Source organism: Megalobrama amblycephala, linkage group LG10 (genome assembly GCF_018812025.1).
Source record: "Megalobrama amblycephala isolate DHTTF-2021 linkage group LG10, ASM1881202v1, whole genome shotgun sequence".
NCBI lineage: Eukaryota > Metazoa > Chordata > Actinopteri > Cypriniformes > Xenocyprididae > Megalobrama > Megalobrama amblycephala.
Window position 1 is genome coordinate 36,189,010 of NC_063053.1, and position 16,816 is coordinate 36,205,825.

Below are 16,816 nucleotides of genomic sequence, written 5' to 3' on the forward strand. Positions count from 1 at the left end.
TGGGAGAAAGTGTAACGCGCAATATGGCGGAATAAGTCCCGCCTTCTAAATAAGAGCCAATCGCCGACTGGTAAAGTCATCGCGTCACTTCAGCGGCCGTTAGAATCACCGGTTTCTATAGAAACAGTCAGACGCGCGCCTCCGAAGAGACGCGCATTTAGGTCTGCGCATGCAGCCTGAAAAATACATTTTTTTGTCATGATTCGAGCGTTTATAAACTAAATTTATGAGCCAGTTGTTGTTAGATTTCATTGGTGATTTCAAATATGATATGTAATCGTAAGGTTGGCGAACAGTTTTGGAGAATTTGATGTTTCCCCATTCAAAGAGATTGCATGATGCCCGAGAGGCGTTTCAAAGATGGCCGCCGAGTGAAATGACTTGTCTTAAAGGGACTTTGGTATTATGAGATCAGTCTATAGGCGTGTAGTGTTTCTTTACAAAGTGGAGGAAAAACTTTTCAGTTATTAGTACATCGTTGTCGTGTAAAACGCGCCCTTAAAAACAACTCATTTTAGAGTATTTACATTACTTTTTTGAGATAGGCCACACCTCCTCCAGTTACACAGCCAATATAAAATTCAAAATGCTAATAAAATATGCTTTTGTTTGAGTAGTTTGAGTTTGAGTAGTACGGATGCTTGTTTTCACCACATAAAAAAATTGGTAACTGCAAATTTTCTCTCACAATTCTGAATTGTGAGATGCACACAGAGATTGACAAAAAAAATATGTATATTGTGGCCAAGAATTAACATTTAGTCCATGACTTCCTAATACGTCAGCACTTTTAAACAATTCATTTAATTGTTTTAAATAAATCATGGCCACGTTTCTTAAGTTAGAAATGGGGGAATGAATTAGTTTAACGTGGCCACGATTAACTAAAAAGAGAGAATGAATGATATATATGTCATGTGCGGGGGTATAAACTTGCAATTGAGTTATGAAGTCAGAAGTGCAAGATATAAACTATTATTTCCTCGCAATTCTGACATTTTCTCTCGCAAATCTGATTTTTTTCAATTTTTTTTGAGCTTATACTTATAAATTAAAATAAAATACTAAAAGATTTATACAAAAAAGTTTTTCAAATATATATACAGAAGTATTGTATAGTTATTCTGGTGCAACTTCACACGATCAGCAAGGTGCATGGAATAATATATACATAAATTTGATGGGCAGCCAGACTAGCTAACCAGGGGTGCGTTTCCCAAAGCGAACTATGGTCGCCAGCTCCGTCATTCCCAATAGAGTTCAATGCGACTTACGACCATAGTTGACTAACGATGCTTTCAGGAAACGCATCCCAGACTAGTTTAAGCTCAACAAGTAGCTAGTGTAAGTTGTCTCACAGCACAGAATTCCTCGAAAGATATTCTTCCATCCCCGTCCTTGTCTGCATTGATGATGGTCTTATCCACGATCTGCTGCAGCTGCGTGTCCTTCAGGTTGTTGCCCACCATCATCTTCAACACCTGGAACAGCTCCCCGTTGGAAATGTAGCCATCCTTGTCCATGTCATAGATCCTAAAAGCAACTGGTTCCAGAAAAACAGCACATTTCAACCACAGGTCAAGTATTGTTTGACGTCAGTTGATGCAGACATACAGAAGAGAGGTGAAGTGCTTTCATACTCACAGCGGAGCTTCATTTCTTTATCACCCTTCACACTGAACTGTGAGACGCCCTCTATAAACTCTGTGGAGACCAAACAACACTCGTGATTATTAATCCAGTAACTGACCAAGCAGAAATGCACTTTTTATTGCTAGAATGCACATTTTATTAAATGTGACTGATGATCATTTGATACAAATCAAGACTGATCAATGTAGAGCTGCACGATTAATCGTTAAAAGATCGCAATCTCATTTAATAAACCCACGTGATCTTATTCCTAAATGACAGTGATTTGTCTCTCTGTCTACTAAACCTTTGACAAGTCACAGCGAACATTCAGATCTGTGTTCTGATCCAGAGAGAGCAGTTGTCATGTATGGATGAAACAGTCTTTTCAACCACACAGTATCATTATTTCTGTCTTACAATAATTCACACGATCACAGAAGTACTGGGATAAGAGTTTATAGTTCGGATATAAACACTGATGTCTACTTTAGCGATCAAAATAGAGTAAATCACCTTTTGAAAGTAACTTCAAATAAATAGCGTGTCAATTATATTGTAACACCAGTAGGCGGCGACAAGTGATTGTTAAAAAATGCGTTTGTCATTGAATCATTCATTCAAAAGATTTGTTCAAAAAACATTGATGCTGCATTCCCAATTCACAAAGAAGCTCCTCATTTCATTTCCTACAGAATCTGGGAGAAATGCAGCAGCACGTTTATCTGCCAGTCACTTTTTTTTCCAAGCGAAAACTCTCCTTATATTTTTGCATAATGATGCATTTAAAAGTTAATGGCCAAACGGATCTTTATAAAAGTTCACATTGTTATTGAAATATAACACGTATAACATAAATATTTTTTATCAGGTTAAATGTTGATTATTAGTCACTCAAACCCCTTTATCTAAACCTCTCTACGCACATCTGCCATGTTTGTAGTTTTTTAAACACTTTTTATTCATTTTTGTAGTTCTGAACCGAATCCTCCTTTAAAGTGCAATGGGTTGTGGGTAATATTAGCCGTGTGCACGGATCCACACTTCGAAAATCTAACAGAAATAGTAGACCATCCGGGGACTTTTGACACTCTTTTCAACATACTATGCTTTGGGACAAACTTATTCTAATCTCACATACTATTTAGGATGGATAGTATGGACAATGGGATGCAGAGTGATTCATTCAGTAATGAAATGAGTCAAGTCTTTGAGTGAGTCAGTGAATCATTCATTCAAACTATTTAAAACATTCAAATTAATTAAATATTTTTTTTTAAATAGACTGTCAGAACCTCTAGTAAATTATGTGTTTTGTTTAGTTTGTCTGTTCAGAATCGTGGGAGAATCCTGTTCTCTATTTGAAACTAAAAAACTCAATTTATCCAGAATCCTGCAGCTCTAGATCAGTGTGAAGGAATGTGAATGTTCTTGGCAAAGGACACAAAGGGCTTCTTTTCAAATTGTGAGGCAACAGGTCTGAGCTACTTTAAGCTCATTTGTTGAAGTATTTCACAGCTAGAAGCTTTTGCGTTTAAGGACATACATGTTTTTGCATGCAATATTCTCAGAAAAAAAAAAAAAAATTATTAGATTCAAAATGCAATACATTAAAATTCATTATATGGCAATCATGTGGTAATTTGACTAAACTTGTCATATTTCAGTCCACAATCAAAAATTATATATGACACAACAAATATTAAGCCTATTTAAGAAAATCAGGATTTGTGTGACATTTCATGACAATATAACATGAATCAATTTCTTAATTCTTATTATTTTTATGCAAAACTCTGATTCCCATTACCCTCAATTTTAAGTCACTTTGGATAAAAGCAATCTGCTAAATCAATAAATGTACAGTAAAGAGAAAAAATGCATAATTTAAATTGCAAATTAAAATAATTATTACATTTAATATGCATCTGTTGTACTGCCTTCATGCTGGTTTAAATTAAACAAAAATTATTGTATTAGATATATTTTTTAATTACTACTGTAATGAGAATCAAGTTCAAATAACCTTTGAGAAGACAGTAAAATAGGTCAAATGTGTTTAATTGTAATGAAAATTGGCTTAATGAATACTTAACACAAAATAATTAAATATATATCATTTATTTATTTAATTATTATATATTTCTGGTACTTATGAGTAATCAATCATTCAGCCTCACCTTTGAAATCCACCTCGCCGTTGCCATCCGTGTCGAATATATCGATGACTCTCTGCACCAGCGGATTCTGCTGTAACTCGGGCAAAGACATGAACTCTTCCACACTGAGGGATCCTGAATTATCTAGGTCGAGTTTCTTAAACCTCTTTCCCAGCCTTTTAATCTCATCAGCATCGACTAGAGTGGACAGAGAGGGCAGGGGAGAAAATGGGAGAGAGACAAAACAAACAAATAAATGGACAACATTAGCAGACAATCCAACACACGCAAGAAACTTTCACCGTCCTGTCTGCGCAGGAAATCCACCTAATCGAGCCACTATCTGTGCTTCGGCCAAAACACTCCAATGTGCCAAACAGTACAAATACAATCAAAAACAGTGAGAAATGAATCAAACCGGACACACTCACATCCCATGGCAGGATTTTTAGCTGCGGCTGGCCTTACATTGGTCATTCCACAGAGAGGCTTTCCCATCGCACTATACCTATGAGCCATACGGATCCACGATGCTGTTTAATACCACTGCTAAGCTTTGCCATATCAAACTCAGTTACTAACTGTAAGCTCATTCAGATTGTCACATGACTCTTTAGTCGGCCTCCCCCAACTCTGATCAGTTCAACAAAAGCTACGGCTCTTTAGACTGACAGCAAGATACACCTATTTGTATTTTAATACACTACGAGTCAAAAGTTTGGAATAATTAAGATTATGACTTCTGAAGGATCATGTGACACTGAAGACTGGAGTAATGATGCTGAAAATTCACAGGAATAAATTAGTTTACAATATATTTACATAGAAAATTAAATTGTAATAATATTTCACCGTTTTTTTTGTATTTTCACCTTGTTGAGCAGAAGAGACTTCTTTCAAAAACAACAAAAAACCTTACAAATCGTAAACTTTTGAACGGTAGAGTATACTCTACATACATGAAAAGATATATCCCTGTAATACCTATGTCTGAAATTTCCATATTCTACAGAAACACAAAGATTGATTATGACTATAAAAATAAACTCTTACAGAAATGTCATCGCCCGTGCGTGTGTGTGTGTGTGTGTGTGTTTGAGTAGGAGTATTATGAGGAGCTTCTGCGACTGAAGAGTGCAGACTAGCATGTGTTCCCAACGGCTGATGACTAATCAAAAGAAGTGGATGGATGAATATACTCTGAGTACTGAGAAGGGTTTTTAACTCTTTCCCTGCCATTCATGGAATTTCAGGCAATCCATGTTTTCACTGTAATACGGTAGGGGGCGCTATTATTTAATCTTCTGAAAGAGTACAGAATCTCTGGATCAAAACACAGGAAAAGAAGCAGCAGAAACAAGCGATAGAAGCATTGCTGACGCACATAAATGACACGATCAACAAATATTAAAGAGCGTACAAATCAAAGCTGCCTAACGTTACTGAATTAAAAATGTCGAAATGTTGGTTGCGAATCAGACTGCTGTCAATAATTCTGACTTATTATTAGACTAAGGGTGTTTTCACACCTGAGCGTTTGTTTCGGAGCCTGGTGCGTTTTCTCCCTTGGCTCAGTTCGTTTAGGCATATGTGAACACGGCAATCGTGCTCTGACAATATACACACGAAGCAAACTTGTCAGTCATTTTAATGGATGACGCTGAGCAAACTCTGACCAATAAGGGGACAGTTGTACATGCATGTGACTTGCATAAACACATTTTGGTATGCTTTGAAATACTGCCTTGTGAAAGCAAACCGAACCAAGAAGAAAATGCAACACTGTAACAAATTAAGTCCTTGTTTCGGAACAATGCAATCGATCTGTGAAAACACCCTAAGCAAGCATGTTCGAGTCATTAAACTTTAATCATTGAAATAATTACCTTACCTCCACTTTTTTCAGAATCTCTTACAGTTTTTGATAAATATTAGTGGTCAGTCAAGACATAACTATTACACCCAGTATTACAGCCACCATGAAAATCAAAAAATTATTTATTAATTCACATTAGGGCTTTTCACACTTGAAATAGTTCAGTCATTCTAAACACCGGGTAAACAGAATCATGGGTTATCTTTATTCACGTTTCACACTGTTCATTTGCGTGTCTGTAGTGTCAGTGTCATTGATTGGAGGAACGCAGCAAGTGACCGGTTTACATAAAATCCTCATATTAATATTGCCGACTTTACTATCGAGTTTATACTGAATGGACTATAAAGGTAAGAATGAAATGGTCTGTCAGCATTTGACTCTTTTCCTCTCAAACGCTGAATTCCTGTTTATATACAATGTGCAGTGTTTCTGTGACTGTCCAAATCACACAAATATGAGGCACATGATTGGTTGTCTGTTGCTAAGTGTCTAGATGTAACATTCTAACACCGCATCGTTTCACACTGTACAAGTTTGGCAGCGCAATGCGGGGTTAACACCACAAAAGCGGCTCTAATCCTGCTCTGGAGCAGGGTTTCATAACCCCTGGGTGAAAAGCGGTGCTAACCCCGCTTCTAAATTACAACTGTGAAACGTTCCTTTACCTGGGGTTAAAAGCGGTGTTTAGAACGCTGATAACCCAGGGTTAAGCGCAGTGTGAAAAGCCCTATTGTGTTAAATTCATGTGCCGCGTGAGATGCTGGGTAAGATATTATGTCTAGTCTAAAAGTCTTGTGCATGTCTTAAATGTATTCATTTGATTGTTGCTTTCTTTTAGCGCTCACCACTTCTGATTGGATCACCACAGATGGGTATTAATATCAGTCATTCTAGTTTAGCACACTTGTGTTACCAGGCAACTAAAGGTATAATAACACAATATCTGTACACCTGTACTACTGTCACATAAACCTAAAACTGGATGAAAAAAGCAAATGTGATAACCCCTGAAATTTGCCAGTTTTCTGTGTGCACATCCATTAACTCCGTGGTGAGATGAGTGGCGATGATGAATCACGAGAATTAGCTCAATTGTAATTAATGCAGTTACAGCCAGTGAGATGATTGTGATGACTCTCTTAAAAGCGTGACGACTGCAGGAGGTGAAACTATCAATCCATTAGTACAATGACCTTCTCTGAGCTGCTGATGTGGGAGAGCAAATCTGCCCTCAGCTGTACAAACGTTTATCCTGACACAGATACTGAATTCAAAATTGATGAGGGGGGAAATGTAAAAAAAAAAAAAAAAAAAGCAAACAAGGCATTAACATTAAAAATATTATAAACCAACACGTGTCGGCAGACAAACTGCCTTCATCAGGGCATAAAAGGAAAGACCAAATCAATCCAGTATCATGACACTCACAATGTGCAGAACTGTTTATACTATATTTTTATATAGTCTTGTATATTAGTGTGTGGTCTGGTCAGTTTTTGTGTATAAATATAATATTTATATTTATGAGTCATTGGTGTATTTTTCATATTTAAGGTATAATATTCATATTTATGACTGTATTATTGCTGCTCGTTTTATATTTAAGGTATTGTCACTGACATGTTCTATTTGGTTTAGTTTTCCCTGTCACTAATTGCCTGAGTTCTTGTTCATTGTCTGTTGTCATGGTTTCTAATTAGTTTCCCACCTGTGCCTTGTTCTGTTGATTATCATCCCTGTGTATATATAAGTTCTCTTTGTTCTTTGTTTGGTGTTGTCAACATTAATGTATAGTGTGCTAAGATTTTCTCTGTGTTCATTAAAGTCTCCTTGTTTCTATTGATCATTCTGCGTTATGCTTCGCATGACAGAACACTGAACCCAAAACATGGATACAGCAGCAGCATTTATTGCTATTGCCCGTAAAGGTCTTCTTTTGATAGATTACTCTGACGGTTCTGTGAGTTAGCCCAGCACACCATCTAGACGGTGTCACCTTAAAATCTACTTTTCAGGATGGGAACAAATTATTATGGCCCTCTGACGCTGCCAGATTTGGAGAATTTTACTTGGCAAGAAGCCATTCTTCGTTCCCTTCAATGTTTCTACCCTTTGTCAATGACTTTGCCCACAAACCTTGCTGACCCAGAACCAGAACCCAGCCAAAACCTCCACACGCCCACCAAGAACCCAGAGCCAGTGCCTAAACCCGCTAAAGTCCCAATACCAGTGCCCACTGCAGACTCAGGGCCAACTCCAGCTGAGTCTAACCAGTGAGCGGCCCCTATGTCTGTCCAGCTCATGTCTGAGCCATTATTCGTCCCAGAGCCAGAACCTGCACTCTCTATGTGGATGGACAGCAAACCAGAGCCCACCATGTGTGAGTTGGTATTTATGTCCATCCCTGAAGGAGTGTTGGTGGAGTTGGACCTTGTGGAGCAGAGTTCCATCCATTCCCCTAGCCCTTAAAGGTGCCCTAGAACTTTTTTTAAAAAGATGTAATATGAGTCTAAGGTGTCCCCTGAATGTGTCTGTGAAGTTTCAGCTCAAAATACCCCATAGATTTTTTTAAATTCATTTTTTTAACTGTCTATTTTGGGGCATCATTATAAATGAGCCGATTCAGGGCTACTGGCCCTTTAATTCTCGTGCTCCATGCCCACGGAGGTCTTTTAAACAAATGAGATTTATATAAGAAGGAGGAAACAATGGAGTTTGAGACTCACTGTATGTCATTTCCATGTACTGAACTCTTGTTATTTGACTATGCCAAGATAAATTCAATTTTTCATTCGAGGGCACCTTTAAATATATTCTCCACCATGTGCACTCCTGGATCCCTTCAGCACCTTGGCTCCTCCTTCAGTGGATCTGCCCAACTGCTTGGATCTGCCTTGAGCTTCCAGGTCTCCAGCTCTGCCTTGGTGCGTCGATCCTTTGGCTCCACCACGGGCCTCTGAGCACCGGACTCCACCTCAGCCCTCCAACCCATCGGCTCCACCTTGGCTCCACGATCCCTCAGCTTCACCATAGTCAGTCATCCCTCAGGCTCCACCTTAGTCAATCTTCGCTCTGGCTCTGCTTCAGACATCTGTATTTCCAGATGCGCTTCAACCCTCAACTCCTATGGCTCAGCTTTCCCTCCGGTTTCGCCATTGTAGTCAGTCCCACTGTCTCCGCCCAGGTCACGCACACCTCAGTTTTACTTTACCTTGGCCCTCCAGGCATATGGAGTCACCCTGGGTCCTCTCCTCTATCTCGGTCGGTCAGTTCCTGGTTCCACCCTGGCTCCACCTGCCATGGGCCTTTGTCCTGGCTATTCTCTGAGTCTCTCTCTGGCTCCTCCCTTCATCATCTCTTCCCTGTCTCCTTCCTCAATCGTCTTATCTGTGGGATTTCCCTCTGCCGGCTCCTCCAAGATTTCACTTGTCTATGGCACCTCATCCATCTCCGGAACCACCTCCTTCCATGCTCTGTTGGACCCATTACGGATCGAGTACTCACATTCCGTGAGGGGGATGTACTGTCACGGTCATGTTCGGTAAGGTTTTGTTTTCCACATCTCTAATTGTGGTATTTATGAAGGTATAATATTTATATTTATGGGTGTATTATTGGTGCAATTTGTAGGTATTTTTTCCATCATCAATTTTCACAACACCATCTCACATGAGCACCTTTTGAAAATAATTTGTTGCCAAAGCACATATTTACGTAATCCTCTTCGTCCCGTGTGAGACATAAGGCCGCCAAAGTAATCACCTTTTTTATAGATAATGATTTGTTTGTTCCTTAAAAAGTAAATAAATAAAATGACAAATAATTACATTTCTCATTATTTTCATGAACACTTTGTTTTGCTCAGAGTTGATACATCATACTTGAGCTTTGATAATAACTCAATTTCACCATACAAAGACTGCAAAAGGCATTGCCTATTTTACGGTTATCATCTGGATGGACGTATAAATAAACTCTAATTGCAGTTTAAATGCTGGAATGTGCTGCTTGTGGATCTTCTCTTATGTACGACAGCTTGCTGTTGCCAGTTTCAGATCCATCAATGTTACTCTCCCCGCCAACAGCCAAAACCTGACATCAACGTATCAATGACTGCAGAGCATGAGCTGGGCAAGACCTGAAGCGGTCATATTTTTAGCCATGAGATCATAAGAACCCCCCATTAGCACCCTAAGGGAAACCCCCAGCAACAAGGGACTCCAGCAAACAGACTCGGGTTTATTTTGAGCGGATCGGACAGTTTGGGAAGCTGAAGGCCACATGCTAGTATGAGACACATTATTCCACACATGGTCTTGTAAGTGGGTCATTTGCATTAGCAAGCTGCCAGCTCTCAAAAATGAACTCCTGGTCTAAACTATCATGTGTATATTTAAAGAGATTTCCTGAAGATGGTGCATTTTTGTGAACACCAAATGTACTATAGCAGACTTTGTTCTAGCACTTGTGGCTTCTTTAAGGGTGAGCCAACTGAAACCTGACTACGGTAAAATTTCACCTCGAAATCAAAAGGAAGGAATAAGAAATTGTATTACATATTTTGCATGAATGATGAAGAAAATGAAGCCTATTCTAGGACCATTACAATGTTTTGCAGTAGGACATTATTTTCATGAAAATCAACCTCTTAATTTCATTTTCATACATTGTAAAATGCATGAAATGACAATGTCAGTCTGTTCCTCGCACAAATATGTAAGTGTACAAGCCTTTAATGACACTTTCCTGCTGATTTTGAGTCCTCATTCATTGTTACTGAATGGAAAAAGTGACTATAATAGTATATCACGAGCTCAAAGAATGAGGATGATTTGATTATGACATTATGAGTTTTTGGAAGAGCTATTCCTTTGATTGTCTTGAACTTAAAAGACATGAAATGCTAAAATGCATTTTCCTTTATGAATGTGAATTGGACATGTTTTACTTTTCTTTTTTTGTGAGATTAAGCCAGAATCTATGCAGTTATACGTTCGTATAAATAGGCGTGTATTTGCTGATGTAGTGAACAGCTGTCCTCTGTGTGTGTGTGTGTGTGTGTGTGTGTGTGTGTTGAATGTCAAGCCTCATATATGCCAGATTGGTGTTGCAATATGTTGCAGGTCATTTATCTAGGTTAACATTAGAGCGAACAAGTAAAGTTGCTTCTACTTACATATTTCAAATGATAAGCCATATTTGAGGTCGATGGATGATAGGCAAACGTTTGGGTTTCCTGCCCAACATACTGTAATTACCACAAGGAACCACCGTTTTCCAATTATTTATTTTTTTTAATTTAATGTTTTGCCATGATATTATAATATTTTATAAAGTCGATTTTAATGAAATATAATCATTTTAATATTAGGAAACGTTACAATTAGACATGTTGTCAATACAGCAATGATAACAGTCAAGAGAAAAAAAATGATCTGACTGCATGACGGCGCACCTGATTAAGTCTGTGTGTGTCGACCAAAGTGTTTTTAGCCATCTGAAAACGCCTTGCTGTAGTCGCTTGAGAATGTTTCTTTTCAGTTGAGATGCTATATGTGCTATGATTCGGAATATCCGCGGAACTGTTACTAGTATCTGATTTCGCAAATAGTTTGTTTCTGAATATAAAAATGTTGACACAATATAACTTTGGATGAAGAGATGTGCTTGTTGTTGTCATTTGTTATCGTCGTACAAGCAGGTTGTGGCGGTTGGTCGCTGTTGTATTTGTCCCGCCCCTCCTTCACTGTGATTGGACGGCTGGGTAAAAAGTGACAGTGATGAGTACTGATTTTTACCCAAAATTGAAGATTCTTCAACTCTCAGCGACAGGCAAAAAACGCCAAATGCTCAGTGTGAAATAGACACTCAACGCAACGTCACCCTGCTGTCGTTTTAAAGGGGCTCTATGTAGGAATGACACCCAGTGGTCGAAATAGGTACTGCAGGCCAAATTCAAAATATTGTTTGCCCCGCCCCCTCATTCAAAGACGCGGGTGGCCAGCTTGATGACACGCAACAAGAGGGAATGCAATTGACAATGAAAGCTGAGAAGAATAAGCTGATGAGTTGATTTATCTGTGTTTTAATATGCTGTTGTTGATAGAGATATTTAGATGGATTCAGAGGCTTTTTAGGTAGAATCTGTGATTCTCTGACCCAGTTTGTTTGTTGGCTTCCATGGCTGCAATACGCGTGTTTTCCGCCAATTGGCAACCTGTGATGTCGAAACACTATTGGATAAACTGGCATCACAGACCAAAACAAAGACAGACATTCCGACACGGAACGCACATTTTAAAATTAGAATATCAGACTGTAACATTGTTATTCTGAGAAACAAGTAGGTGAACTTAGCATGTTTCCTAAATATATGCAAACATATAGGGGTATTTTTATGCTTTATTAAAGTAAAAATCATACATATAGCTCCTTTAAAAAATACGGAGCTCCCACTGAAAAAAAAATTGTATAAATACGCTAGCCACGGGGGAAAAAAACGCTTTGGTGGACACACGGCCTACCGCTCTCGTGTGACGCGATGAAGGACCGGAATGTAGAACACATCGCTAGTCCTAACCGGCTAATCACCCAGAATGCATTTTTGTGTTGAAAAAAATGAGACGCAGGCAGTGGAATGGGAAAAAACGAGTTATGAGACGTTACTTGAACCATATTCTAGTTACGTTTTTAAGTTGACTAGTTAAACATTAAAAAAAATCAGAATCGTTCAAACGTTCTGAATTATTATTTTTTTGTCATATCGCCCAGAGCTACATCACACCAGTTTGTTCTTCAGTTGTGCTTGTAGTGTAAGACCGAGAGCATGTGCTGACGTTGGGTCGAGTCTCACAGCTCATTAAAATCAGCTCTGGAGGCCCACAGCGCTTCACACCACAACCTCATCTGCACACACAGCTGATTCCCAATTCATGCTCTTTCGGTCTTATTTCTTTCACTGCTCCACTTTGTGAGAGATCTGGCGCTTGCATGAGACCTCTTCAATATGGCACACAAATGGTTAATCTTGGCAAAGATTAACTAGCACACGCAGGGACCGGAGCGTGTCAAATTCCCTGACCTGCCGCAGACCATCCTCCTCTCTCGGTTAGTTCCGCACGTGCGAAACATTCACGTACATCAGAGGGAAGCTAAACTAATTAAAACAAAAGTTTCAGAGCTAAAAATAAGCCTCAGCATCTCTGGAGACAAGCTTGACTTGACATCATTTTCACTACAACCGATTCAGATGATGATCACATTTCAGTCACTATCGAGGTTTTAGAGAACGAGCAAGTAAACTTAATATACTGAAATAGATTAGAATTATTTGAGAGATTTCACGTCAAGTCAACATTACTTAAATAGGGCTTCATAAAATGCTGATTGTTTCAAAGCAGCTTCACAGTAATAAACTGTAAAATAACAGAATCAATGATGCAAACTATGAGACTAATTTAAATTATGCAGTAGAGTAGCTCGTCAGAAGACAATAGACTCGTTATTCAGCTTAATTCATTTCAGTGTCGATGTTGAAGTTAGTGTCATTATCCAGTTCAAATTTTGTATGTAAGTTAGGTACAAACTAAATGATACTTACAATGTGAGCACATTTCCAGGGGATAACTTGCCTCATTTCCCTACAAAAGAAGAAAACATAAGATTTCATTAACTTTTATTGAACGAATTACACATGACCTCTTCTATTCATCAAAAACACTATGATATTTGGCCACTCATTCAATATTTAATTTCACAACCAGTCAGATACACCAAGTGAATTATTTGAGAAACTTTGAAATTATAATTAGAACTAATATATGTTAATAAAACTTAAACAGTAAACCATAGGCATATATATATATATAACTGTGACACCGAAACACTGAATTCTTCCCTTTCATTTGATACAAACCAAATGCTGCTGCTGTGTTCTAGAAGATGAAATAGCAAATACTCCACCCTCTGTATCTCCATCTGCTTTGATTTATTATTTATAAAGTCTCATTCAGTTCAAGGGCTCAAAGGCCCATGTTCTGTATCTGTCACAGCAGTGGAGGACAGATGAGAGCTTTGCCTGTCTTGTTCTGAGTGTATGCTGGCTTTAGGATGAATTACCCTTGTTATTAAATTTACTATGCCACCAGGAGCAAAAGAAATGGTTAAACATTAGTAAGTAGTTAGTAAATTACACAATTAATTACAAAGTGCCTCTATTATGCTATTTTAAAGGAGTCTCCTACAACAGGTTCACATTCATCCAAGGTCAAAAACACTTTAAAGGTCCCGTTTTTCGTGGTTTTTTGAAGCTTTGATTGTGTTTATAGTGTGCAATATAACATGTGTTCATGTTTCGCGTGTAAAAAAACACAGTATTTTTCACATAATTTACTTATCTGTATACCGCTGTTTCCACTGTCATAAAAACGGGCTGATGACTTCCTTGTTCTATGAAGTCCCTCCTTCAGAAATACGTAACGAGTTTTGATTGTGCCAGCGGTTCCTGTGTTGTGATTCGACAGCAGTTTAGCCCATCTTGCCCGGAAAGGTCACGCCTCTTACCATAACGTGGAGATGCATGCGCTCAGTGTTATTGTAAACATGTCTTTAATTTTACCCTATCAATTTGAGCCGGAATCAGACCCGGTGATTGGACTGCGGGATGAAAATAACAGCGTTTCGACGAATGGTGACAAACACACTCTACAAACGCAACTCTTGTGTATTCCTGTGGGCGGAGGTTAGTCAAAAAACTGTTTTAGTGACGTCATTAAAGAAGGAAGTAGAGGGATGTAGTCCAAACTGGCCGTTCGTTGTAGGCGACTTCTGTTAAATAAAATATCTCGCTTGGCATTGAACTTTTAGCTTTAAAATTTTACAGATTTTATTTATACTCTAACAACAACATTACACACTAACTAAAGTTTGAAACATGGGATCACGAAGAACGGGACCTTTAATTTTCTCAAAATATCCTTTGCAGCATCAGCTGTTTTCTCTCTCAGTGTCTGAAACGGTTCGATCAAGGATTCTGTCTCTCTAAACCCCGCCTTTCTGGGAGCTGCTCTGCTCTGATTGGTCAGAAACCAAACACTCATTATCATATCTGAATCTCAGCTCTTGATCCACAGTGATACGATACACAGCACCGGTTCTTCTCGACATGAACAACACGAACCAATGAAGACCATAGGTGGGAATTATGCAAATTAGTTACAAACCTACATAGATATGTTACAGTAGTAAGAGTGGATTACTGACGACTCGTTTGGAATTCATTTTTCAAGAAAACTAAAGTATAATTTATTCCTGTGATCAAAGCTGAATTTTCAGCATCATTACTCCAGTCTTCAGTGTCACATGATCCTTCAGAAATCATTCTAATATGATGATTTTCTGATTATTATCAATGTTGAAAACAGTTGTGCTGCTTCATAATGTGTGTGTGGAAATAGTAATGATTTTTTTCAGGATTCTTTCATGAATAGAAAGTGCAGAATTTATTAAATGTATTTTTTCAATTTATTAAAGCATGTATTAAATATAAATCTTTTGTAACATTATAAATGTCTTCACTGTCACTTTTGGTCAATTTAATGCATCTTTGAAGTATTAATTTCTCTCTTTTTTTAAATCTTACCACAAATGTTTGAATGGTATCATTGTTTTCACATAAACCTGAAGCAGCACAACTGTTTTCCACATTGATAATAATCATAAATGTTTCTTGAGCAGCAAATCATCATATTAGAATGATTTCTGAAGGATCATGTGACACTGAAGACTGGAGTAATGATGCTGAAAATTCAGCTTTGATCACTGAAATAAATTATACTTCACTATATATTCACAATGAAAACAGCTGTTTTAAACTGTAATAATATTTCACAATTTTACTGTAGATTTTGATTAAATAAATGCAGCCTTGCTGAGCAGAAGAGACTATATAAAAAATAATAATGATAATAAAAAAAAAAACATAAAAAAATTGTAATGTTTCCAAAGTTGACACATTACATGAAAGGTCATAAAAAAGCATAATAGGGGTATTTTAAAGACTGAAATTATATTTTCTTGTAAAACACACTCCAATAATCTTTATTTACAACTTTGAAAAATATTTTTTTACAGTGACTAGGCCTAAGCATTTCATGCCCGAATTCTTGTTTTCACAGAACAGCAACCGTTTCCACTCTGTCCCTCTGAATGTGTGATGTGTGGATGTCTCTCGGCTTGACGTTACGCAGCAGCGTGGGTTTGTGGAACGAACCATCTGATCTGCAGCGAGAGGAGCTGTTGATCGCTGTATAGACTATCCTGAACCCCCACAGCAGCCGCTGCGCTGCCCACTCACAACAGAGACGCCAATCTGCCATGAGAGACACGGCCACTGCTGGGGAGTTTCAGCTGGGATGGGGGTGGACTAAGACCTTCCTGTTAAGAAAAGCTATCCTTATTTTGTTATTGAGCTCTAGGTTTTCCTGCTTGAATGTTGATTATTCTCCTCATATTCTCCATTGTTCAGCTCCTCTCTTCCCAGTCTGTCAGTAACGCTCTGTTTAGTTCCTGTCTCTATGAAGCCCCGCCTTCTGAAAAGCACAATGTGCTCTGATTGGTCGGCTGGAGCAGTGTGTTGTGATTGGTGTTTGGGAAATGTCCCGCCCCTTAACATAATCACCAGTTTCAAAACACTACTAACTAACTCAACCAGGCCCCGCCCCTTTATTCTGCGTATGAATATTTAAATGAGGAATATTGTGATGAAAACTCAAGACTACAATGGAGGTGTTTCAGAGAGTTCAGAAACACTGATATAGAGAAGAACTGGAGCTTTGCAGAGCTTTTTCATGCTCAAACAGCAACATTACACACTAAAGAAAGATGAAGATGGACATAAAGCAGAATAGGTCCTGTATAAGGCACAGTAGCATTTAATAAGTGCAGAATATTTACATTTTTCCCTATAAAAATAATTTTGCACGTTACTGTTAATATGTTAATTTTATCTGCATCTCAATTCAAGCTCAGTGCTTTAATGTCAAATTTCCAATGAATAAACGTAATATTATTAGTAACTGCACTTATTTATGCAAAACAATAGTGATACGATTACATTACCTTTATAATTAAAAAAAAAACGTAAATA

At 38.1% G+C, this 16,816-nt stretch overlaps 1 protein-coding gene across 1 annotated transcript in view; it reads right to left on the bottom strand.

Moving 5' to 3' along the window:
- ppp3r1a (protein phosphatase 3, regulatory subunit B, alpha a) overlaps window positions 1–16,816 on the bottom strand; it is a 33,048-nt gene that overhangs the window by 4,425 nt on the left and 11,807 nt on the right. Inside the window, exons 2-5 of the mRNA XM_048205928.1 lie at window positions 13,271–13,310; window positions 3,813–3,989; window positions 1,645–1,704; window positions 1,359–1,543 (exon numbers count right to left, since the gene is read on the bottom strand). Coding sequence (XP_048061885.1) covers window positions 1,359–1,543; window positions 1,645–1,704; window positions 3,813–3,989; window positions 13,271–13,310 — 462 coding nt within the window. The remainder of the gene's footprint in view (window positions 1–1,358; window positions 1,544–1,644; window positions 1,705–3,812; window positions 3,990–13,270; window positions 13,311–16,816) is intronic.